Source organism: Colossoma macropomum, unplaced genomic scaffold, assembly GCF_904425465.1.
Source record: "Colossoma macropomum unplaced genomic scaffold, Colossoma_macropomum, whole genome shotgun sequence".
In the NCBI taxonomy this organism is placed as follows: domain Eukaryota; kingdom Metazoa; phylum Chordata; class Actinopteri; order Characiformes; family Serrasalmidae; genus Colossoma; species Colossoma macropomum.
Window position 1 is genome coordinate 23,246,105 of NW_023494796.1, and position 26,531 is coordinate 23,272,635.

A 26,531-nucleotide genomic window follows, 5' to 3' on the forward strand; every position below is an offset into this window, starting at 1 on the left:
TTTCCAGGTGATTGATTGATTTCCGTGACCCGCACTTAAAAAGGCACCAAACTTGCATCAGCCACCACCAGCTCCGTCACCTTCAGGGGAACATTCTAGCAAGTGCAAGTCGTTATTTCCTCCTAATAAATCCTAAAACTGCACGGATGAGTCAGTGGGTTGGTGAGATGCCATGATTTTATATATATATATATATATATATATATATATATATATATATATATATATATATATATATATATATATATCTGAACTGCCTGAAAAAAAAAAAGAAAGTGGAACTCACAAATTTCCAGGTGAAATCTTGCTTTTTAAATCTCTAATTGCTTTTATCTACACAGCCAATGTAGTATATTACATGTTTCTATAAATGAAGGTGTTGAGTAAGTAAAATATTAAGTCCAAATGAGGCAAAAATGTCCCAGAACGTGCAGAGGCAAACCTATTTTCAGATAAAGGTGTCAATCAGTATGAGGATGGCAAAGAAACAAACAATAAATGAATAAAGCACAAAAGAGGAGCAAGCAAAACCTCCCAATCATACAAAATGCACTGGAGTCAAATTGAAAGAAAGAAACCAGAAGGAAAAGATAGAGCACTTGAATATTAATGGTTACAGGTGCTGGAGAAAGAAAGGAAAGTTTACAGTAAAAACATGGCAGAAATCATGTAATATAAAACTTTCCATCTTTGTACACTTCAAAGAGGCAATGTGGTTTTTAAAGCCCCCCTTTAATACCCTAATTACACATTCCAGTAAAAAAAAAAAAAAGAGAGATGTAATATTTTGTCATAAAATAAAAGCATGCTGCAGACCGCAGCAGTATCTGCCAAAACGACCAAACGCACTCAAAGATGTTCAGAAAATCCATAAGCGTCACATAGTATGAAGTCTTCGATATAGCTTCCAGTTGAAAAAATAGCAACGATAATGTCTATGTACATAAATAGACACGTACAGTACATCTCAGGAATTGTAAGACCATCGGCCTGCTTCTATTTGTAATATATCTATACTATGTATATCTACTGTATTTACAAAAGTTTCAGCCTTCAATAAATAATGCATATAGTGAATGAAGAGCAGTATCCTCTCATCTTTGCAGTTCAGTGTCCCCATATATCCAGCACGGTTTATAACATGTCCAGCCGTGATGTGGAACTCTATCTGCACCCCCCACCCTCATCAATGTAGCTGCGGGAATTAGAACAGTTAGTGTATAACAGTGAGGAGTCTATACCAATCTATACTGAAATGTGAGTCTACATTAAAGTGTTCTGAGTCAGTACAGCCAAGACTGTACCATTGATTAGTGAATCCATACCATTGAATTCAATGTCTGTAGCAGTGCTAAAGGCCATCAGTGCCACTGGAGTCTGTAGCAGTTACTAAGTTTACATGTGCACAACAAATTGGACCAAACCAACGCATTTACATGAGCAGTATAAAAGACCAGTCCATTTACAGTCTTGTTTACATGCACAGCAGCACAGTCCCAGTTTACAGAACATGCATGGGTTTATATGCCTATGAGTTTCCTGCCATTTGAAAATCTCACTGTTCCTTTGTTTCCTTCCATCTAGTCCATCTCATGATGCATATTTCTACACTGTTCATGGCTAACGTGGGGTGTCTCTTTCTCCCTAAAAGGTTTAAGCCACTTTTTGCCTAATTTCTTTCCCATTAATATTTGATTATTTAAAATAGTATTCTTCATACTGTACCAGTATATACTGTCTACAGCATTCTACTCCTTAGAACTGTATACAGTACAGTACTCAGTAAGTAAAAATTACTATACTGACCTATATATCATGAGACAACTTATGACACCAGACCTGTCTGAAATAGCCTACTACATTATGTGTAATGATTGTGCTCAGTAAGTAGTAACTAAGTAAATCACACAAAAATCTCCAACACATAAGCAGTATATACTAAACTATTTTTTACAGGCCCATTCATGAAACAGTCAGAAAACTAATCGTCAGTTAATTCTGCAAAAACTCCAGGCGAGCCAGTGGAGCTTTCTAAGCGCTTTCCACCAAATCTCGATAGACTGGTCAACATCAGCCTGGATCTCACATTTTAATCACACTTGAACTAAGACCTTCGTCAGACAATGACACCAAACAGTTCATGTCTTAATCAGATTAGCAGCTGTGCACTTGATATCGAATCACTGGTGAGCATGTAAACATAGTAAACGACTGTATCATTGAGTACTGAGTCAATACCAATGCTTTCTATGTCTGTATTACTGAGTACTATTACAGGGTGAATGTAGCTGTAGGTTAAATATAACAACTAGGTCCAGACCTGCTGTGAAACAATGGGGAGACTAATAAATAAGTAGTTTGGAACTTTTTACGTATGTACACATACCTTTCCAGTATCCTTAAAAAACCGATTGCACAGGAGTAATAATTGATCAAGATTACAGGATACCTGTAGACAGTTCTATCATATTACAGTAAGTGAATACCCTTTTAAACTCAAAAGAATAATCATTCTGAAAATCACTGATGAAAATGTTTATCTGGAGTGTCATGTGATTAGAGCAATATGCTTTAATTAAGCTACATGAATGTTCATGCATGTAATTTTAATGATCGTCTTTTTTTTTTTTAAACAAACAAAAAACTTCAAACTCCAGTGTCACTCAAACCCATTCAGAATACACTGAGCGCTCTAAGCATTACATATTTAAGGAGATTATTGCACATAGCCTCTTCTGCTGAGGAATGCAAGAGTATATATCTACAGGCTATTTGGACACTGAGCTATGTCTATAAGCATATACACAAGTCCCTTCTGTTTTTTTTCTAGGAGATGATAAGGTTTTTTTTTTTAATTCTTATTTAGTATGTTAGTATTTTAAGAGTCTAATCTAAGTTTACTTACAGTCTATACCATTACATACAGGTGTGTGAATGATTTAAATGATGGAAGTAGTCAGTCAGTTAGTGATTGTACATTTTTTTTTGCTGTTGTCAATACTGTGGTTCAACTAGCTCTACTTACTATCCATTATTGGAGCAACAGCCTTAAAACTGTCACTTGGCCACTTGACACACAAGCAAAAATAAATAAAAAATTATGAAATAAATAAACAAATAAATAAATAAATTACTTAGAGTGCAAAATGACATCCTGTTATTAGATGTAAAATGACATCCTGAATCCGTGTGAGGCCTTCATATCTTCTGTTGTATCTGAGGTCGCCACTGCCTGATAGAACTTGTTGCTGTCCAGACATCAGCGTGTTTTCATGAAAGACAAAACATTGGCCACTGTACAAGTGCCCTGTGAGTGTCTTCCCATTTGTGAGAGTCTCCAGCAGACGTGACAATGAGTGAGTTAGCACCCACACAACATTTAGCTGCTGTTTCAACCAGTGTAAGGTTGCCCATGGGACCACTTTGATACAGGTGTGAAGAAAAGTCAGTGTTTTCTAGAGGCATCAGATTCAGTGAACCAAAATGCCATGCATAGCAGATCTCATTTCCACTTTCTCTTCTCTCCCTGGTTTATAAGTAAGCCCCTAGTACTGAGCAATATTGCTTAACCATTGATCTTGATAGGGTGACTAAAAAACAATATACATGGTGTATATTAAATATATAAATATATCATGATCTATTCATGGTTATATTATTAATAATATGATTTATTTGTACACAAACACTGTTTAATTTGAAAATATTTAATTTACATTAATAATTAATATCTTCTTTCTTTAAAAAGGGCCATCATGATGCTAGATGCTAGCATATGTCCTGTTGTGACACATTGAAATATGTGTCACAACAGGACTTGCATCACTTTATTAGTTGTGGTCAGCTATGCAATTAATTTAATTATATTCCTTTACTACAGTAACTATTTTTTTAAAAAATAAATGGAAAAAAACAAAGCTGCTTTCTTACAATATGATACTGTACTTCAGAAGTTAAAGGATATTCTAATTACCGAAGAGGTTTTGATTCATGCTAACCTAAAATTTTGATACATCGCTCAACACTAGGGGCCAACAAATGTTTACTCCCGCATTTCTAAACCCTACAAGCTCTAATGCAGCAAAGCCAGCACCCAGAAAGTCGATGGCAAAGAATCTTTCACTACATTCACGCTTCCCGAATTAAATGTCAAACATGGGTGGGTTTTCAGGTAACGATGCAAGGTTTGAATAGAAGTGGATGAGGCTTCTTTAGAGGTGGTTCACAGATCGAGTATCAGTATGTGGAGGTCAGATGGAAACGGGGCAGGTGATGATTTTGTCCTCCAGCATAACGCTGAGCACCAGGAAGACGATGTAGAGGAGGAACATGATGAAACCCAGCAGCTTGCTCATTTTCCACTTGCAGGCGGCGATGGAGATGATGACGAAAAGAAGCATGAGGAAGAGCAGCACAATGGCACAGAACAGTCCATTACTGCTCACCCTTACGGGCTTCAAGCCGTTTACGAGAGAGTACAAGAGCCATGGGAACGGTAACCTGGGAAACACAGGAAGCAGATCCCTCTGAAGTGTCTCACAGCGTTGGAACGAAACAGCACTGCAGTTTCCTACTACCCAAAACAGCAAACAACTAATAGTCATAATGTTTACCAGTGTCCTCTTTTCTTTTTGTGAACTTCCACCTTGCATAATTTTAAGGCTGAGTTGCATTAAAATATATATATATATATATATATATATATATATATATATATATATATATATATATATAAAATGTGTGTATGTATCAGATCTAGGACCACACAGAACCATTACTCAAAACTGGTCAGATCTTTGTGTTCACACAGCTCAAAAATCTGATCTGTCACAACTAGGCAAAAAATCTGATTTGTGTTTGAATGTAGCCTTACTTTCACAAATACCATTTTTGTGGTTTTGTGTTTTTTTGAGATGTTCTCTTCCAGGACTCAGTAAAAACTAGCAAATAAAATATATGTAAAGTATGATACAAAGCTAATATAAAAAATGAGAATAAAATGGAGTAATATTAATATTTTCATTATAGTGAGTCTTTCTTACCCCACGGTGATGTCAAAAATGTTGGAACCAACAGAACTGGACACAGCCATGTCACCGAGACCTTTTCGGGCCACAATGACACTGGTGATGAGATCAGGAATGGAGGTTCCAGCTGCCAGGATCGTTAAACCCATAATCTCCTCTGTGATGCCAATCGTCTCACCAACCTGCAGGAGAGACAAACAGTAGGTATGAGACCCAGATGTTCTGCTTATTCAGGCACATTCTCTGAAGCCCTGCCTGATTTTAACTCATTCATCCATCTCATTCCACCTTGTCTGCATCATCTCTACTCCCACAAAACTGAGAGAATGTTACATATGCCAGTGACTCATTTGTTGTTTTACAGGCCCAGAGCACAGCAGTTTTGGGCTTTCCCTGATTTAAAACATCTGATTCAACTCATGTAATGTAAACTGTAACTTTTGGTTTTTTTTTACTGATATAGGTTAATGCTAAATCCTTTGTTCAGAGGGCATGATTTGTGCTATGTTTGATGTTACATGGACTGTGATAAATGCAAATGCAGATCCCACAATTTTGATTGCATAATGGCTTAACTCTTAACTTTTTATGCATTTGGTGGTGTGTTTTTATACCATGACAGTTTTCCTAATATTAGATTTAAAAAATCACATTATATCACCTTGCTTACAGTATCACAGTATATATTGAACCCTAACCCCTATATCATGACATATTGTATCGCCAAGTTCTGGCCAATACACAGCCACATGCATCCATTTTCTTAAGAGCGGGGATCTTGTGGATCTTGGTACTAAAATAGGTTCTTGAGGCCATTTTTTCTAGTGCTCAAAAATTCTGCTGCTCTGCTCTTCACACTGCTTTGCTTTGTTTACTTCGTGTGATGGACGGTACAGAGTTGTAGCACAACTGTGCATAACTGATGTGTGTTATTAATCAAAGCACCAAAAAGTTTATGCCTTAATGGTTCCGTTATATATGATATTATAACTAATATAATGTATATAATCATATATCGTATAATTATCATGTATTTTGATTCAATGGCAATATAATATTATTCTTCTTATTATTATTACCACAACAACAGTAACAAGTTAGACCAAGCAGTAGCATTCAACTTTTCACTGGTAATAGTGTTTCACTGATCAATGTAACTTTTCAGGGACTTACATGTAATGCTATTACTAGCTAGCCAGTAAAACACAGTCTCAATCTCTCGAGACCAAATATACTGCCTCACAGTACACAACCCTTTCCCCTATTTTCCCATGTTTTAAATATTTTATATAGCTTTTCTTGTACAACTTAAAGCATAAACCACCATTATTCAGATTATCTGACTCTGTAACTCCCAAGAATGCAGCTCATCTACATAAATTTCAGAATTCATTAGACCACAGCGATTCAGTAAATGAGTTCAGATTAGATTAGTCCTCATCATTACATCAGAAGAGAAAATAGGAGGAGGGGGCTGTTTGCAAATATAGTGTGTGTTAAAGTAGACTGAGAACTCAGAACTCAGCAGTGCTGAGGATCCTCTAGTTTTATAGCCTTACATTGTTGTTTTAGTGAATTATACGTACAGAATGTGACGCAAAATCAGCAAATGTACTTTAGTGCTGCCAATCAAAGTTTCCCTGCTAGGATAACTTGACGTAATTACTGCCCTGATTAGAGAAGCTGTCTGGCTTCCTATACCTGCACAAAGCTTTGCTCATGCTCGGTTATAGGCAGGCACATTACTGACAGACAGAAAGAAAAAAACAGTTGAAGAATGAGACAAGTTGTTCATTACACCACTTTGAATCTTTGATTTAAACACTAATCTCTCATCACACCAGTGAGTCACAAAGCACTTCCAACACTTCGCAGATACAGCACTGGGTGTCACTAAGCCAGCTGACGCCACTGTCTAGAATTAGACTAGATCATCAGCTCACAAACATTGCAAACATGATCTCTGCAAGCAATTGCTGACTTCATAATCCATCTGCATTATGTCTCATAACTACAGGTTACTGATGACCCTTTTCTGGCTCCTTTGTGCCACACAGAGTCTGCTACATCTGCCTGGTTCACTGTGATGTGCATCTGCTGCGTGTGCTTTGACAGTTTTGACAGCTGTATCTGTGTGCTGTACCAGTTCATTGATTCACCATGTTGAATGTGTGCTGTGATTTTCGCTGAGCATTTCGCAAAGGAAGATTTCCAACATACCCAGATAACTCTGAAGAAGACGTATGGGACATTCCTACAGGAGAATATTCACTTTGGGCTTAATGCAATGCCTCAGTGAATGAAACATCAAATTTACACAATTTCTTCCTTATCTCAAATGTAGCAGATCAGCTGTAGCCAACAAGTTCAGTGGAAGTACACTCATCACAAGCATTGTGCCTGCCTAAATCATCACATGCTTTGTGTTTTTCCTGGCTCCCTGCAGTGTCCTTTGAGTATCAGACGCACCTGGTGAGCCCACCACACCATCAGGTAGGAGAAGCCAGCAATCCAGCAGATTGCTCCCAGAAACGTGATGGGGAAAAACTTCTTGGATGTCTAAAAGACAAGGAGACAGATAGACTAATTACACACACTTGCATCACGAATGAGACCAGATCAGTCTGAACACAACTCACGGGCTTCCTGACGTCAGGGAGTGTGATCCACAGGGGGAAAACGATAGGCAGGATGAAGAGGTACGTAAAGCGCTTGCGACAGGTCTCTGGCCAGGACAGGCTGAGAGGCTGATCTTCCTCATCATCTTCTTCACCCTGCTCAAAGAAAAGGGCCCATCAATGTGAAGACTGATAGTGACATGGCAGTAACAGAAATGTGATTTAACGTTCTAAATCAGAGGTGCTGACATGTGCATGCACACACGTGTGAAAACAGTGTGGGTGTTGGTGTGTGCTCAAGACTACACACAGACACAGCCTGGCCAATTAGAGCAGCATAAATTCCTTAGAGAACAATGGCCACTTGTCTAAACATGCCATTTAAGTGTTTGTTTATGGCACACTTTATGTGTGGTGTTGTGTCTGGGTAGCGTGTGTGTGTGTCTGGTGTGGTAGAGCATATACTACAGTAAAAATATAGGGGTCCCACTGAGATGATCTGTCACCTGCCTCATTGTAACCTTGGTGATGAGAGTCATTGAGACAGAGCAAAAGCAAAAGCTTCAGCTTAATGAAGCCCTCGCTCACACTATGTAGTTTCTCAGACAAAATATACAGACTGCTTCTCTCTCTCTTGAGCACACACCAACACCCACACTGTTTTCACACAAACACACACCTCTCTTTTTTACTGTCTCCCACAGAAAGAGCTGAGCGTTGTCAAAAATGGGTCAAGTGGTTGGAACAGTCACTACAAGGGCAGCATCGACAGCCTGTCTGTACGTGTTCCCAGGAGTTCTCTCTCTGTCTTGCAGTAGTACATGGTACATTTCTAGTACATGGCCATTTTCAAACTAACATTTACATTTAAATGAAAAGATGTGTCACCTTCAAGAGAATGCACTCTAGATGATGTATATTGTTTTCATGTTATAAACACTGTGTTTGTGTTGTCTGAACATCCCATGCTGCTTGTGGGTTGTATGGGTCCTCTATCTTTGTTGTCTGAAAGCTGTATGGATGTTGTTTTGGCAGTAGGTGAATGTTGTGCCAATCTGTTGAGCGTTGCTGTTGTTTTCCTGTAGGGCAGGTGTGCAGCTCCTAGCAGCTCATTAAAGGAACTGCTGAATCAGAACAGTCAGCTAGCTGTAACACAGCCTGTGTGTGCCGGAGCACGTCCTGCCTTCTGATTACTAACAGTATCTACTCCATACTAAGCATACTGCAGGGTGATTTGTGCCTTCTGTTCAGCATGAGATACGTTTAAAGTGTCAACACTGAAGGAGCATCACGTTTTTTATTAACTGCAGTGCACTATGGGAAAATAATTAAATAAACCCAGAAATTTTGAAATTTTTTGCTGAAATCACAAAAAGAGGCTAATTAATAGTAACCACCTTTTCACTTATGGCCCAAGAGTTTTTAGTGGTCCTATTACCATGTATTCAGCCATCTCCTTTGAATACATAAGCCTCAAGTAATTTCTCAAATAAATTACATGAATTTAAATTTTTTCTATGAAATCAAAAACAGTGTATAAATAAAGGTGCACTTGTAGTTATTCAGCTACATGTGGGAATGCTTTCACTGAGAGGAGAATACAGTGAATGTAATCTCTCTTGGGCAGAGACTGAAAAAAGACTGAAAGACTAAAAAAGACTGACATTCATTGAAGTAGATTACATCTGCAATATTTTACATGCGTTTTTGTTCCACTCCTGATTGACTGACTTGCAGGCTCATTTTCCCCCAAGCAAAAATAGCTGCAGTTTGAGCTAAGAACATCCTGCTGATTTTTAAAGTGACCTTCAAGCTGCTTTGCAGGGCGCGTGTTCGCACGAGTGATCAGGACAGCCACCGGGAGGAGCAGAGTAATTATCGAGCGGGTGCGCTCTTGGACACACCCGCAGGTGCGAACACAGCGTTGCTGCTTCCTGCCAGATGCACGCAGGTGCACTGTGGGATGGCGGGGTGTGGGCTGCTGAAAATAGATACAGCAGGAGTGTGGCAGAGAGGAGAGCGAGGTGTCAGCAAAACCTCAAACACACACACACAAACGCAGGGAAAAGCCTCTGGGATGACAAAAGGGAGGAATCCGTTAAAAGAGGGAAAGTATGAAAGGTTCAGTGCTTTTTTAATACTACTACATGATAAGCAATTCACCATTCTAACTTTAAATGCTTGCAATTCCTCATTTAACTAACCTAACAGTACAGTGACACTGTATTTAGGGGTCAACCGATGTTTTTTTCAGGGCTGATAAAGATACTGATTATTAGTAACCAATACCCGATATTTAGAGCCGATATTCATTTACCATAAATTTGATGCTTGTGTGCGACAATTTAGAAGACTGTACCTCTTGCAGTGACTCTTACACTGACCAAATACATTGAGCTGTAAATGTATTATAGTAAAAATATTACGTAAGCATCTGAACTATTATGCATTAAAAACTGTCACTACTTTGCGTATATTCACTACTATATGAATATTAACGTTCATTTTATTTTGTTGCTAGTAGCTAACAAAAAGGCTAAAAGAAAGATTTAAGATGAGCATGGATAATCTGGAGATGAATGCATTTCTGAGCACTCCAGCTCATTTCCTGATTCGTTTAATCAGCATTTTCCTGTTCCACCTTGGTGCAGCAGTTACATTCTGTCGCATCAGGCACCATTTAAGGTGGAACTGAGAAATTCAGACAAGAAGCTGGCAAATGAGAAGCTGAGTTCAGCCTAATCAAAAAATCGGATGTTAAGAGGCATTTTACAAGAAACTATCGCACTTTGTGTAAAAGTTTCCTGGTGGAGATGTGAGAAATGGCTGAGCTAAAGCTTAAAGCAGAGAAAAATAAGTATGCATTTTCGTTCATATTTTATTTTTATCCTTTACTAGTACATTAGCACACACTGAGACATATTTACAGCAAAGATGATAAAATGGACATAAAATATTGTGGCTCCCCAGGTGGTTAAATCCATTATAAAGGACAAAATGGCTCTTGTTAACATTTGGTTGCCGATCCCTGGGCTACACTGTATTGCTTGATCTCACTTTTCACTTTTTCCCTCTTTAGGTGGCCTCGTATTTGTGTATATAATGCTCGGTGGAGTTCTGTGTTAAAAAAGACTGAATTTGAAAATCACAGATGTTAATTAAGCTGTAACAATTTCATTTTATGTTCTTGTTTAGTTTGTTAGTTGTTTTTAGTTTGTTGCTATATCGATATCGGTATCAAGCATTGTGGTATCAGTCTTTTAGTCAAAATATTGATTTGTAATCCTGGTTCAAATGATTAAACATGACTCAAAATTAATTTTATTTTCTCTTCAGATGCAAAGCACAAAATAATTCTTGCTCCTAGGGTATAAACCAGGAATACAAAGAATTAAGCCTAAGAAGTTCAATACTACCAGTGATCTATGAGAAGCAGAATAAGGAGCTCCATTACCATGGCTAATGAGTGGGAGACACTGCAGTATGAGAGAAATGACTGTACTGCATTACAGGATATTGAATCCAGTGAAGACACTCATTACTCTCCAGCTCTGCTTCTCATTCTCCTAGTCAACCCAAGGCCTGATCTTAATTTAGAGAAAAAGAAGTCCTCCATGTTGCCGGGACAAACAACAGTTCAGGTTTTGACTCTAATGCTCTAATGTATTTACTCTTTGTGAATTACTACTAAAGACTATACTACATTGGAAAAATACCTTGACGTTTGATTAGATGAAGATAAGCATGTATATGGGTATGTATGTATATAGATATGTGGGCCTGAATATTTAAGTGCTTCAGTATTTGAAGATATGCATGCGGACATTGTGCGTGTGACTGTACATGTATGCATATGACTGAAGTGCACTGTTATATTATTTTCAGTTGTTTCATTTTTTTATTTCTTGATTTGAAAACCAATAAAACTGAACCAGCAAAAAAGAACTGTGGTCAAAATGGTTAAAAACTATACTTTCTGTGCACTCTACATCAATAAAAAGTGACTATGGGAAATAAATGAGAGCTTAATTTGTCTAGACTGGAATGAAGCCCATCTCTCATCTCTCTCCACAGATTCAGCACTTGTACTCAGCCTCACTCAAACTTCATCTACAGAGCCAGAAGGTCCCTCTGAACTGTTGTCTTTAGTGTGTGTGCGTACATGTGAGTAAATGAACGATCAGGCATATGTTGTATATGAGTGGCAGGGCACATAAACTGATGTCGTGTTTGAGTGAGCTGGAACTGAGCATGGTTGTGGCCCCTTGTGACCTGGTTGTCTTGGTGACATTGAGAGGGCACTCTCCCTGCCTGCACGCAAGCTGTACCATCTGTTCAACTGGCATCGTGCTGTGCCAACAGGGGGCAGAGGGTGAGGGCTCTTCATCATCCAAACGAGAGGAAAGCCAGGGAGTGTGTGTTTGTGTGTGTGGCTTAAAGAGGTAGGTGTAGGGCTTTTTCCATTGAGTAAGGTGTAAACTTAAAGGGCCCATATCATGGAAAACCAAAAATTTCTCACATTTTTAAAATTCAAGAGTTAAGCAGCAGTATATACGTTTTAAAGTTTCAAAAAGTCATGTTCACCTCCCCAAGTTTACACAGTCCACATATGGAAACTGCTGTAAAAACAGCTTACCACATGCAAAGTAAAACGTGGATCTCTGGCACCCTTGAATGCACAATTTACTCAGTTCTGTTTGACTTAGGCTTTACCTCAAGATCATAAAGTGGATACAGTACACAAACTCGTGATTGCTCTCTCTCACACGTACATGCACTCCCTCGCTCTTAAAGAAGGGATCGTTTGTGTGTATTGTAATTTTAATCACTCACCGTGTCACCCTCTTGCCCCGCAGTGCCATTTAGAGGAGGAGACACTTCCACCTCCACACTGGAGCTGTTAGGAAGATTCTTATCTAAAGTAAACACAACATACAGTAAAAACACACTTATATTTGAGCAGGGAAGTGTGTGTGTATGTGATTGTAAGTCTGAAAATGATAATATTGAGCAGACAGGACATCAAAGAAAGATGCCGTCAAAGGCACTGTGCCATTTGAGTTGTGTTAAGATGCTAATATGGTAATGTGAATCTGTTTGCATAATTGTCCTGTTAAAACAGAAATGTGACCGTCTTTGATCAATATGAGTGAGAATGAGGAGGAAAAAAGAAAAAGATTCTGAATATTAAAACACCACAACACAACTGTAATGAAAAGCAGTGTGGATGTAACAATGCCAGCTGTAAAACCTAGCTTTAAAAACTCACCAGCCACTCCGTTGGCATCTTCTACTTGGCATTTCTTTTTGGCAATTTTGTGAAGGATTGACGCTTTTTCACGAAACTTTCCTAAAAGACACAGTGAAAGAGTGAGAGCTTCCTCAAAAGGTTACGGTTACAGTTACTCACCAAATACAATGTATAATATGACTTACATTATTTCCTTATTTTATGCTACTGATTTACAAGTGAAATATGTTTGAGATATCCTGTGTAGGTTTTTTAGGCTACGTTCACATTACAAGCTTCATTGTTCAGTTCCAATGTTTGCTCAGATGTTTTAGTGGTTCACATTTGCACTGGTAAGTGACTTATCTCTGCCATTAATGTGAGTGAATCTGTGCCATGAAATGACCTGTACGTGCATATCTAACTTGCAAGTTGGATGCATAGCAGAGCAAGAATTTTTTGCTAAGACAACTTGCTCTGAACAGCTCTCAGCTGTTCATTATCAGAGCAAGATGAAAGCAAAAAAGGTCAGCTGCTTTGCCTTTGCTTTTACTGGCACTAGCTTCAAATCAGCACTACTGCCACATTAACACCGAGCACATGAATTCTCATTTGACCGTTCTCATTCAATTTACATGACCACAAATCAATAACGAAATGAAAATTCCTGGCTGAAACTGAAATTTGAACACAATGGGCCGAAAACCAAAAACAGAACTTGATGTTTATGCTTTTGAGTAAATATAGCAAACATAAAAACTGCAAGGTAATAAAGAAAATACACTTTTATTATTGATACAATCTGCCTTCAACAGGACAACTTTGAGTTGTTTACAGATAAACTGAATAGACTGAATGTGCCTGAATGTGCCACAACATCCAACGTCCTCGACAACAAAGAACAGTTGGTCATTCCAGGCACTGAATTCCATCAACTCTAAGTTGTATTCTTTGCAGTCTCACACTGTCTTCAAAAACTGTGGCTACAGATGGCGTTGGCGTGCTCACAGGACTTTCCTTTTTGCTTCCTTCATTTAGTTGTGTGATATTATATTGAGCAGGATGTCGTGTTTTCAAGTGCATCAAAGCTGACGCAGTTTAAGTTCTTGAGTGTTGTACCCTCTTGATACTCAGCATGAACAGTGATTACAAAGCTGTTGTCTAATATCCCTCACAGAAACAGTAAAATAGTTCCACTCAACTTTTCCCCCCTACTCTCTACTGCCCCCTTTTAACTGTTTGAACACATCTGAGCAGACCACTGTGGACCTACTTAAACTTTTTTTCCCTGCCAAAATCTGCGGTCTTTTCTCTTCCACCCAAAACCGAAAATGCCACTTTTGATCATTTTTGGCTCAAATGTTTCGGTGGCCTAAATTTCAGCACATCACTACGAGTCAGATATGTATCCAACATAGGACCAAATATGAAACTGACTGAAATCTCATTTGAAAAAATCAAATTTGTCCATACAGCTCTGGATTTGAGCCACTTCAGGGAAGTAATGTGAACGTAGCCTCATATCACTGCAGGAAACACTACTGCTCCACGGATGGGCCCACCGATGTAGGTGCACAACCTTTTCAGATAACCTCTGTGTGTGAATGACACACCTGATCAAATTCACATAACAGCATACCAACTTAATGACTAGCACTGCTTCAAGGTTTGGAAAATGTGTGTGCTGCTGCGTGAGTGAGGAAGTTAGTGCATTAGCACATTGGTATTGATTGAAGTGATCAGCTTTCCCTTCGTGTAAAGTCTGAGTTTTTTTTCCAATAGTGAATGTGCTGACCCATCACTGTATGACCTTCCTAACAAAATCATTAATTGTGATTGGCTCTCTGCCCACCCTGCTGTCTGTTGCTATCGGCAACCACCCTGGCCGGCCACTCTAACCCCCACTAACATGCACATCTGCATGATATGACCTTTACATCTCATGACCTATTGGTTATCACTTGAACCATCTGCAGAATCACTCTGAGCTGTGGGAGGTTCTCGGGGGTTAGAGGGCTAAGGCTAAAAAGTTACAGATGCTTTCAAGGTTATCTGTAGGTGAGTTCAGGAATTTATGTGAAACAATCATTGTAGCGGGTCAAACATCATGACAGGTGTTGCAAGGGTGGAACTTAAAGAGTGTGAAGCACTTTTCCATATATGGAAAGCAGCAGTAAAACATAACCCTATTATTACTACATCAAAGAGTGTGTAGTGATGAGGAGGGAAACTAAAATTAGAAGCTAGTGTCGGCCTTTTCTCTCCAACATCAGAGGAAGCAAGCAAGCCGATTTGTCATTTTGCTGGCTGTGATGTGAGTCTAACCCATCCTCAAAGAGACTAAAGCAATTCCACCATAACCAGACGTCTCAGAACTGTTATTATTGGATTAGAACAAGGGAGAGAGAGAGAGTGGGGAGGGAGAGAAAAAGGTGGGAGGGTGAGGGGGAGGGATGTCATTATTACATTAGCTCTGCGTTGCTGCTATTGCATAACTCCTCCCAGAGTGACTCATTGTTCCTCGCATCATCTGTGACGTGCAAGTCCCACTGTCTATGTGAGAAAAAAATTCTACAGCTTCTAAACATTAACATATTTCTGTATGTTTTCACTAACTGCACTCTGATCACACTAATTAGGGATACGGCTTATGTTTAGATGAACATGCTTTTAATGATTCAAGTAAGGGATTCTCATGCAGAATTGACTCTTTAATCGTTCTGGTTAACTACAGAATCTGGATCTGCAGAAACACTTATACTTAAGAAATACATCAAAACCCAAAATAGGAAAACTGCTCACAAAAAAGAAAAGGGGAAAAAGAATCTAAACAAAAATAAAATGAAAGTGAAGGACACTTAAAAAAAGAAAGAAAAAAAGCATAAGAAAAAATTGAGAATGGTGGACACGATTTGCACTTATGTTAGTGAAATCTCACCAAGAGAGGCTGTCAAAGCAAGAGCGCAAAAAGAATTAGGCACACTCGTTCACACGCATGTGCACATGCACGCACACACACGCACATACAAACTCACAGCATAATGAGGGGAGAAGTGAGGAAGATGATTACAAATGTGAAATCTACAGAGATAGGATCTTACCTTCTTCGGTCATTGAGTGATAATATTTTAGCTTGCCATAAGTCCCCAGCTCTACAACATCACACACACAGAGACAAGTGTAAGGCAACACGCGCACACACAGCCACTCACACAACCACTCACACATGCACGCACACATGCACACACCGGAGGTGTAAGGCAAAAACACACAGAAAAGAGGCGGAGGTGAGCATGACAGAGCACATGTGACATGGTTTACAGAGAATTTCTCCCTGTAAGCCAATCTCACCAACATAAGTGCAAAAGACAGGGTCAAAACCAACACAAAGTAGATCCACCCTTTCCATGACACAAAAGTGAGTAAATGCTCTTCAGGGTACATTCCCCATAAAGAGGACACCAAGAATGGAGACACGACTACAGTGATTAGCACAGACAAACACAGAAGAAGGCAAGTAGAAATCTGTATCAAAGGAATAAGGGAGTAATGCTTCATAAAATTTATATAATTCAACACAATATAGCGGTGTCTCAACTCACTACGTTTTTTTGATATAGCAAAAATAAGGAGTGTCTGAGAATGTTCCTTACATTAATATGTTAGTTTATAAGAGCATTTGATATTACAACAATACTCAAGACTTTAGAATGGCACACTTTTGCATGATCCTTTGAGAATGTTTAAGTTTTTAAGCAGAACTGAGACACTAAAAAAGCTGTGCTTTATAGTGCTTTAGCCACTAGCTAACATGTTTGCTCCAAGCACAACAAATGAACGCGCTAGCCATAATACAATATATCCTACAATACAATACAGTAAGACACAATGCGATACGTATGTATTATTACACCACTACAAAGGACACAAAGCACTTCACTTATACTTTACGTCACCTCAAAGCTTTCACTCATAAAATTGTTAGGCCTGTATATGAAGCAGTGATGTACCAATTTAAGGACTAATACAATAACTAATGACACATTTGAATCTCTGTATGTCCATAAAAATTGGACTCAAAATGAAAAATTTTTACCAACAATACATTTGTTGTAGACAAGTTGTAGACTCAGTGCTATATATTTCCTACTCACTAGGAAAAGTCCCTTTTGACAATGATGTCTTGAAGGTGGGTGGAAGCTTTTTTTTTTCAGGCTGATGCAAAAGAATGCTGGATCGCTAACATTACTTCTGCAAATACAATTATCTTATAGCAATATAACAATGTAAATGTATAATTTTGCATAGCCAAGACATGACAATTTGCAATGGTACATGACCATTACTGGAAACATTTACATTAGTTTATGTAGATATTTTACAGCATTTAAGAGATTTCCAAATCCACTTACAACTGAAGGTGAACGTAACCTTACTAGACTTGCCCAAGGACACACTAAATAAGTTGAAAAGGACAGAATGCCCAGCACTAGTGGCTGCTCATATGTAAATACGTGCACAAGATAAAAACTGATAATAATTAAAATTTTTCCATTTTTGACAAATTATATATCATTCTACACTATCAAACATTATCTTCCTCAAGCTGTACAAAATGAGAAAGCAGAAGAGAATACCATACATTCTCTAGTATTTTGCTTGTGAGTGCACTCCATGTCTCCTGTCCTTGTTAAGCAGTGACGCTGGTGACCTTGCAGAATGACCTGTAGAGTTGCTGTCACAGTCTGCCCCCGAGGCACAAAGCTTTTAACATTGATTCAGCCAGGAAGGGGGATGTATGGGTGTGTGAGCGTGCGTTTATGTGGCCGTGTGTAGAAGTCATTACGTAAAGAAGACCCAACCTGATAAACTATCTGATGATTACTGGTGCTTGTGTGTGTGTGTGTGTGTGTGTGTGTGAGTAAAAGGCAGTAAAAGCTGTAGGACAACTCAGTAGGAGGCTGGACAAGGCACAGAGTGTCCGGGTATTTGTATCTCTAAATGTATTTGTGTATGTGTGTGTGTTTGCTTCCGAAATAGACAAATGGAGTGCCAGTTTGAGGGGTCAAGCAGAAAGATCAATACACACCATGCAGCTGAGGGCCAGAGACTGGGACAATGCACGCACTAACACTCACTCACATGTATAAGGTTGTGTTTGTGTGGTATGTTTTTGTATTGTGTGTATTCTGGAGGAAGTACTTATATAGTTTATTCTGGAACATTATACTCAGCACTGAGTACGTAAATGCGTGTGTGTGAGAGAGAGAGACAGTCTGTGCGTCAAGAACAGTCTGTACTCATTAATCGTAAGGGACTCGACACCAATTAATGAGCTTCAACAATTTATCAATCCTGAGCAGCCACAGAGACTCTCCACATGAACAAAACCATACACTATTGTCCCTTGTTTCTTAAGCTTCTCAGAGAAACATCTATTTCAAGGCTTCTTAACCTCAGTTCTGGGACCCAACACACGCTTACACTTTTACCTACTATTACATATAGAAATTTACAGTGCATGTGGTGCACAGGACTAGAATTGAGAACCCCAGACCTAGATTCAGATGTAGAAAGACATTAAATCTTATCATGTAATATACGGAAGGCAAAATCTGACCCTAGTACAGATTGCTTACTCAGAGAAATTTGATAAGTACACCCTGCATCACCACTGCTCAAAGCTAAGGCACGTCTGATAGGATATATATATATATAAATATATATATATGTAGATAGACAGATGGGTAGGTAAGCAGGTAGGTAGGTAGGTAGACAGATGTGAAAAAAATTAGGACACCCCATGAAAACCTTTGCCTTATTTAACATATTTAAACATATGGACATTTGATCTTTATGTTAACAATATTGAGAGATTGTAGAATAATATATTTAAACAAGAAATATCTTTGAAAATTAATCTGTAAAATGTAATTAAGCGGAATACAATTTTCTTGTGAGGAAAAAGTTACAACAAAATCACCATGGCGAGATCCAAAGATTTCTCTAAGACCTTTAGAAAGAAGGTTGCAGATGCACATGAGTCTGAAAAGGGATTTAAAAAGATCTCAAAACAATTAGAAATCAGGTCATTCCACTGTCCAGAAAATAATTTACAAATGGAGAACATTTAAAACAACTTCTAACGTGGCTCTTGCCACAGTTGATGTCAAAGTTCATGCATCTACCATCAGAAAGAGAATGCATAAATTTGATTTTCACAGTGGGTGTGCAAGGAGGAAACCCTTGCTGTCAGGGCAAGACTAAATCAGGGCAAGACTAAAGTTTGCCGGATAATCCCTGAACAAAGACCAGGACTTCTATAACAATGCGCTTTGGACAGATGTATCCAAAGTTGAATTATCTGGGTACAGTAACAGAATACATGTTTGGAGCAAACCAAACACAGTATTTGAGGACAAGAACCTCACGACAACTGTGAAGCATGGAGGTGGAAATGTCATGGTTTGGGACTGCTTTATTGCAGCAGGGCCTGGCAAGCTCTCCATCATAGAATCCACTATCAGTGGATCACTATGAGGAAAATGTGAGATTGTCTGTCCAAAAGCTGAAGCGGAAGTAGACCGTGCAACATGACAATGACCCAAATCATTCCAGTAGATCCACCAAGGAAGAGCTCAAAAGAAAGAAATGGAAAGTTCTGGAATGGCCACGTCAAAACCGGATCTTAATCCTACTGAGATGCTGTGGGGCGATTTGACATGGATTGTGCATGCAAGAAACCCCTCAGACATCAGACAGCTGAAAGAATTCTGCATAGAAGAGTGGGAAAAATTTCTCCTAGTCGATGTCAGACTATAGACGGTTATAGTAAACATCTATATGAGGTTACTGCATCCAAAGGGGAAATACCAGCTATTAGGACATAGGGTGTCCAAATTTTTTCCTCAATAGAAATTGTCATCTTTTAAATGTTTTCCTTAATAAATAATAAATGAACAAAGTCAAATTTTCATTGTTTTGGCAAAGATGATGCAAATGCATTACCTTTATCTATAGATACTGTGTGAAAGAAGATCAAATATTGATATGTCTATATTTCTTAACAAAGAACAAAATATTTATCGGGGTGTTCTTTTTTTTCACATGACTGAAGATAGAGAGATAGATAGGACTATAGGACAGTGCGTCCTACAGCACAGAAAACAGGAAAAGAGCTGTGAAGAAACACAGTCAAAATCATTCATAATACAGTTCACTGAAAACCTCTGGGATTCCAGGGGCAACGGCTTCTGCACCAAAACCTTTTACCTAAAGTTATAAATGGGAGGAAAGACCTGTCATTATTATATCTGTCTCTCATAAAACTGTTGCACACAACTGGTATGGCAAATAATGCAGTTCTTTTATGTACTACAAAATAATGGTGCTGAACTGAAGTGAACAGCTGAAATGGTGGTCTAAAAGTTAATTAAAGTAATTGTGGAAATTATACTTAGCTAGTCTGTTATGTGCTTATTAGTTTGCTGCCTTCTTGGCTCGTCATGGAAACAGATGATAGTTTGCTTCATGTGATGATTCATCATCTACCCCCCTAAATCCCCCGCTGCAATCTGCTTCCAGTCTTTTGATAAATGTTGGCAACTCTGCATGGTGTATACACAATAGCAAGTAATTAACATTGATTGAACCAATTGTTCTAAACCTCCACGGCCATGCACTGTCAAGCTTTTAACATAAAGAAACACGCCAATATTATCTATAATAAACTTTAAAAATACATAGTGTTCTTCTCAGTTGCCTTGCCAGGACGCACAAAATAAAAAAAGAGTTCTCACAAAACAAATAATTCTATGAGGTTTCCAATGAGTATTTCTTATTTGTTTTGCTTTTTGTCCTTTTTCTGTCCTATATTTCTAACTCCAGTGTCAAAGGCCTCTCCCTTGTCAGGTGACAGTATCGTCAGTCTTAAAGGAAAAGGCTAGCACAGCTATATATAACAAATTGCTGTCCATTCAGCGTTGTTCAGTACTTGAGCGTGTTTAGAGGTCAACTGACAGACTAGGACATAAACTGTCAGGTAACATCTGAGAATAATCAGAGTAAACAGCTATAGCAAATCTCTACGAACAGTCAGTGTGAATAGTTACATTGAAGAGTTGTCCTCATTCTGTCGTCACAGCCAGAGTTAGTGATTTAATACTGTCTCCTGCAGAGCAGCTTATGTGTATTTCATAAATTATGAAGTATATCTCATTTAATCTAATCCAAGAGCCATATTGAATAGCTGAAGTGTAAGGTCAGAGAAAACAGCTGTAGTGAACAGCCATCTTCGAGTACTACAGCAACAGACGACCAAGCACTGGACCAGCAGTCTACTCGTTAGTAAAAAGGACAAGGAACCAGCACAGAAAGCAGGAAAGGGCCGGTGAAGGAGATCATACACATACACAAACATACCCAAATAGACAGATGGCATTCAGAAAGATCAGAAGGTACACTCAAGGAGAAAAAGGACAAACAAAACTTGAAGTGGAAATGAACCAAAAATTACTACTGACAATTATTAGTGAGGACGAACAGGTGTACAAGCCTCACTGGATCTGCAGTCAGACAAACAGGACTGGGACAGGGGAGACAAAGGCTATGATGGCAAGATTTAGAGAATAACTCACTCACCAGAGTCAGCAAATTCTGAGGAAATAGTAGACAGACAGAAAGAAAGATAAAGAGAGACAGGGAAAGAAGAAGAAAGAGATGAAAAAGACTATATAAAACAGGCAGAATATGGTTCAGCTCAGAAGTGCGACAGCATGTTTAGCGAGATTGAGAAAAGAAAACACATTGCTGATTCCCAGTCAGCTCTTCAGAATATGTATATGCGACAAACACTATAAAGTCTGGAAAAGGCTTTACATCCTTCAGATCAATAGAAAATTCCTGCTATTCACAAGCATAAGTTCTAGTCAGCAGGCTGACAAATCATTATATATGAGTCATTCTACGATATGGGTGTCATTTGGATCCAAAACATTTGATGAAATGCTTAAGGCACAGACATGTTTTTTCCAAAGCTTAAAGCTAATCATTTGTGTTCTTGTTAAGATGATATGAGAAAATACTATTCTTAAAGAGTTACATGGCCATTTTCACATGTCCGTATTGACCACCATCACATTTGCATCTAAAATATCACAAATAAATGTTATAATTTAATCAAACTTTTACTATTTTCAGGAGTATATGTGTCCCTGTTTATATATTTAAAATAAAAGCAGTATTTTGTGTAAAAAATTTATGATTTGTGTGCGTTCCTCAGTTGGACTTACCACCCCTTCACACTAACTGTTTTTTGCCTATGAATAATGTTATGTTGCTTTAAATGACTTGACAAAAAGTAAGTGACATCATTTAAGCCTTGAGAGCAGCCAGGAACAAAAGCAGGTAGGTTCTGACATTCTTCTACATGACATTCTTCGTTTATTTGCTTTTTCATGTTAGACGCAGTCCGTCAAGCTCAACTCTATCACACCCTGTTACACAAAATAGACAGGGAAAATGTTTTTTACTATCTCTTTCACTCACTGACTGTCGCTTTCACTCACCCACTTACTATCTAAGTCTAAAATCAACAGATCATACAGAGAGACGGTGTGTCCGTACCACCCCATCACAGGGTCAGCTTAAAATTAATGAAAAGGTAGTGAAATGGCCCTCAAAATTACTGTTGACTAATCAAATGAATGTAACTTTTATTTGAAATTTTGAAGTGAATTAGTATTTTTTGTACAAACAATGAGGCCTCATATTTCAAGATTAATAACCTAAAAATAAAAAAAATACTTTCCAATGGTTTGGTTTCCAAAAAAAAAGGACATTTTACTAGTAGGAAAACATTAGATTTTAAAATTTTATTTCCTGTATTACTACTCAAATGGTGTACATATTGTCTGTGACAGGGTGGTACAAGGAATTAATGCCTGAGGTGGGAAAATATGCTTTTTGGAGAATTAACATATCTTTCATGTTGTGGATTAAAACATGTTTGTAATAAAAATATATTTTTTTAATTGCAAAGTGGAAATGGCACAAGTTTTGTAGAATGACCCATGTGTTTTAAAAAATGTTTTATATATATATATATATATATATATATATATATATATATATATATATATATATATATATATATATATATATATATATATAAAACATTTTTTTGGGTTTCCTCATGAAAAATTATTAAAATCTGGTGTCTCAGTATCCTGAGAAAACACTGATTCAACTTGATTACAATGCTTAAAGGAACATGTATAACATTTCCTATGGCTCTATATTTGACTGGCACAAATAAAAAACAAAAACTTTGTCAAGAATCCCTGAAAATGAATCAAAATCAAAAGCGACTTACTTAGATTTCAGATTGCAAATGCAACTTGTGGCACATGTGTCTTAGTGAGTTCAATTAAACAATTGTTTTTAAAATGTAACTTTCTTTTGCATTACATTACAAAATAGAACCCCTTTTTAATTACTATTTAATCCACTACTACAAACGGGAAACCACAGAAATCATAGTAATCATAGTACAATATCTAATCTCCCCAAGTACTGCCAACAATACTTACATAACTGTACTATGTGAGAATGCACAGTATCATAAAAATCATTTACATACAAAATGTACAATTAATAAAAATCTATAAGCTAAATGTTTACATGCATATCTGACATTTCTACAATGACCTACTCAAGGACTCCCCCACTGAATGGTACACATGGTATATTACAACATATGCACATAAAATTAAAATTAATATAAATATTAATTAAAAAATTAAAATACCAAAAAATTTAAATAAATAAAAATAATCAAGATGAGACATTAAAAGGCAAATTAAAATGTCAGTAAACGCACATAAACTCATCCATATGCTACATCCCCTTTTTACGATAATGTTAATATTACCAAAGGTATTTAATGACATTTTTTATTGAATTCGGCACCTCAGATGGGCACTTATAGTGTGTTCAAATAAGTGAAATGTGCTCATCTTATATTTTAAGTTTGATCATACTGTGCTCATCCAATGCTGTGGTAGCAAACGTGTGTTTGTTTGAGTGGTGTACACATGCTCGTGTGTATGTGTGCGAGAGTGTGTATTACCTTCGCTAAGCGGATCTAGTGTGTGGATCATTAGCTGGAAGATGCTGTTTCTCATCAGGCTGTTGTGCAGGGAGGCTGAACTGCCCCCTCTCTGCAGCCGGGGCTTGGCCTATGATGAGAGAAGAGGTGAGTCAATAATAACGCTCTATGCTGTGACAAAACAAACAGTGTAGAAACAGTGTTGTACTCTATCACATAAAATTGTGAACCTTCTGAACATTCCATACTAAATAAATTCTGAACCCTGTTAGGATTAGGGGGTAGAGGTTAGGGGGTTGAGGTTAGGGGCAGGGCTTGAGGCCAGCTGCTCTGTGCAAAACAGCTCTGCCTTCCAGGCTGAGTTAAGGGCACCTTTCAACTCAACACCATGGCAACACGTCAGCGCAATCTGGAGGAGTCAGCTGCAAAGGCTTATGCAGGTGTGTGTGTTTGTGGGTAGGCTTTGTGTGGCACTGGCTGCACTTCTTAGAACATTTCCATCATGTTTGTCTACAACTCGTGTGTTTAGACTGGTTCAAATGAAAGCATTATGAGGTTTTGACAAACAAGGGCATTTTGGGGGTATGACGGTAGGTAAATGCAACGAAAATATATGTTGCAAAATGTGGTCAAAACTATTTTTCTGCATACTGGTATGATCTTCTTGGGAGTTTGTTGTGATGTTCAATAGGTTTACACAACCTCCCCCCAAAAAAGAACAATGAATAATGAAAAAAAGAACAAAGTCTTCTTCAATTGGCAAAGATCCTGTCTGCTCCTCACCAAAAAGTGCAAACTTTGATTTGGTTGTTGAAAAAGACAAAAGAGCATGAGGAGTTTCACCCCTTCGTCGTAAGACTAAACTTCGTAATGTGCTTTATAATTTCACATATAGTCTCAGATGTCTGTAACCTTGAGCTGCTTTTGGAAATGCCAGTCCCACACATGATGAGACAAAGACAAACTGTTTCACATTTGTCAGAAATAAAGGGTTGCTGGGACAGAGTCTTGGGTGTTGCTATGCCAACACTATAAACAACCATAATTGGGTGAGTTGGTTAATGTTGCCTACAAAAGTTCACATAAATTACAGAGAAAGCGAATAATGTCCCATCTTCACCATAAATATCATTTGGGGTGTACAACTGATATAATCAGTTACACATATGTTTCAATTACTGACATCTGAATAAATTGTGCTTGGAGTGTAAAAAGTCCCAGTTCCAACTCCTTCAAAAAAACTTCTCTCCCTTGTTTTGACGAACCAGCCATTTTGAGTTCTTCAAAGTTTCCCTTTTTGTAGACAAATTACTATAAACGGTATATGAATATAAAGAAAGTCTAGATTAGCTCAGAAACTGAGTGTCACTGAGGTTTGAAACTGACTTCATCTTTGCATCACACAAAGGCAGAAAACAAAATAGTTTTAACTCAGAAATGCTAATTTGCTGATCAACACCACAAACCCACTCACCCCTCTCCACTGCTATTTGTCCAGGTAATATTCTTACATTTACACTGAGCAAACAGTATTACCCCAGCATTGCCACAGACGCAGAAAGGATGTTGTCTATGGAAAGTGCTGTAGCTTTGAATGATTCAGCCTCACCTTTTATTTTTTGTACTACGCATTCTTAAGTCCATTAGGCCTTGTTGGCCACAGAAACAGTTCTGCTTTCCCCACTCCAAAACATAGACCTCTGCATAGTTAAAGTAAGTGTGGTAGAGCTTAACACTGGAATCAGATAATGAGATCTTTTGGTCAAGCAGTCAAGGAGATTTCACCTACCTTACACATAAAAGAAACACCTACAAACAAACACATCAACATGCAGACGTAGACATAGACTGGACCTACCGATAGTTTGCTCTCATCCTCCGGTGCCACTGGACTAACCTTTACAAAATTAACGATAAAGTGAGAGAAAGAAAGAAACAAACAAAGAAAGAGAGAAAGAGAGAAGAAAAAGGCCAGGGACGTGAGACAAGAACAGGTGAACACCAGTGATTACACCATGTTGTGACACTAGACTTCATGTGAACACAAATAACAACCACAACAAACAAACAAACAACAACAACAAACAGAACAAACAATAACAAATAAATTATTTAATACAAGTAATTTGACTAAACAAAGCTAGAGTCGCCCTATAGTACTGTTTAGAGTCTGATTAGTTGGTTTCAGAGTTTTATAACATTATTAAAGGACTTTTACACTGTTGAGTCAAAGACCAGACAGGACAAAGTTTTCTAAAAACATGATAACATTAAGATCCCCCTGCAGTAGAGTGTTCAAAGTGTCTTCCATGATGTTTCCATGTTTTTTGTAACAGCACATGCTTATGAGGGTCTTGGCTAAGGCCCAAAACACAGAGAGCCAGATTCATAAATTGCACCAGCAGATTTACTGAGACTTTAACAACAAACAGTGTTGCAGTAACATGTTTGATCATTCATAAACAAGGTCTACCAAGGTATTTTATGATGTAAGGTGTTGCTGTGCTTTTACCTCATTTAAAAAAAAAAAAAAGCCTGAACCACTCTGG

General features: G+C 38.0%; 1 protein-coding gene across 1 annotated transcript in view; it reads right to left on the reverse strand.

Annotated features, from left to right (window-relative positions):
* Positions 1 to 247: 247 nt before the first annotated feature.
* The window catches only part of LOC118816656 (sodium/potassium/calcium exchanger 2-like), a 48,215-nt gene continuing 21,931 nt past the window's right edge, over positions 248 to 26,531 (reverse strand). The window contains exons 3-12 of the mRNA XM_036583157.1: positions 25,841 to 25,879; positions 24,004 to 24,112; positions 21,516 to 21,530; positions 15,977 to 16,027; positions 12,915 to 12,995; positions 12,479 to 12,561; positions 7,667 to 7,801; positions 7,497 to 7,586; positions 5,043 to 5,209; positions 248 to 4,500 (exon numbers count right to left, since the gene is read on the reverse strand). Coding sequence (XP_036439050.1) covers positions 4,251 to 4,500; positions 5,043 to 5,209; positions 7,497 to 7,586; positions 7,667 to 7,801; positions 12,479 to 12,561; positions 12,915 to 12,995; positions 15,977 to 16,027; positions 21,516 to 21,530; positions 24,004 to 24,112; positions 25,841 to 25,879 — 1,020 coding nt within the window. The 3' untranslated portion in view covers positions 248 to 4,250. The remainder of the gene's footprint in view (positions 4,501 to 5,042; positions 5,210 to 7,496; positions 7,587 to 7,666; positions 7,802 to 12,478; positions 12,562 to 12,914; positions 12,996 to 15,976; positions 16,028 to 21,515; positions 21,531 to 24,003; positions 24,113 to 25,840; positions 25,880 to 26,531) is intronic.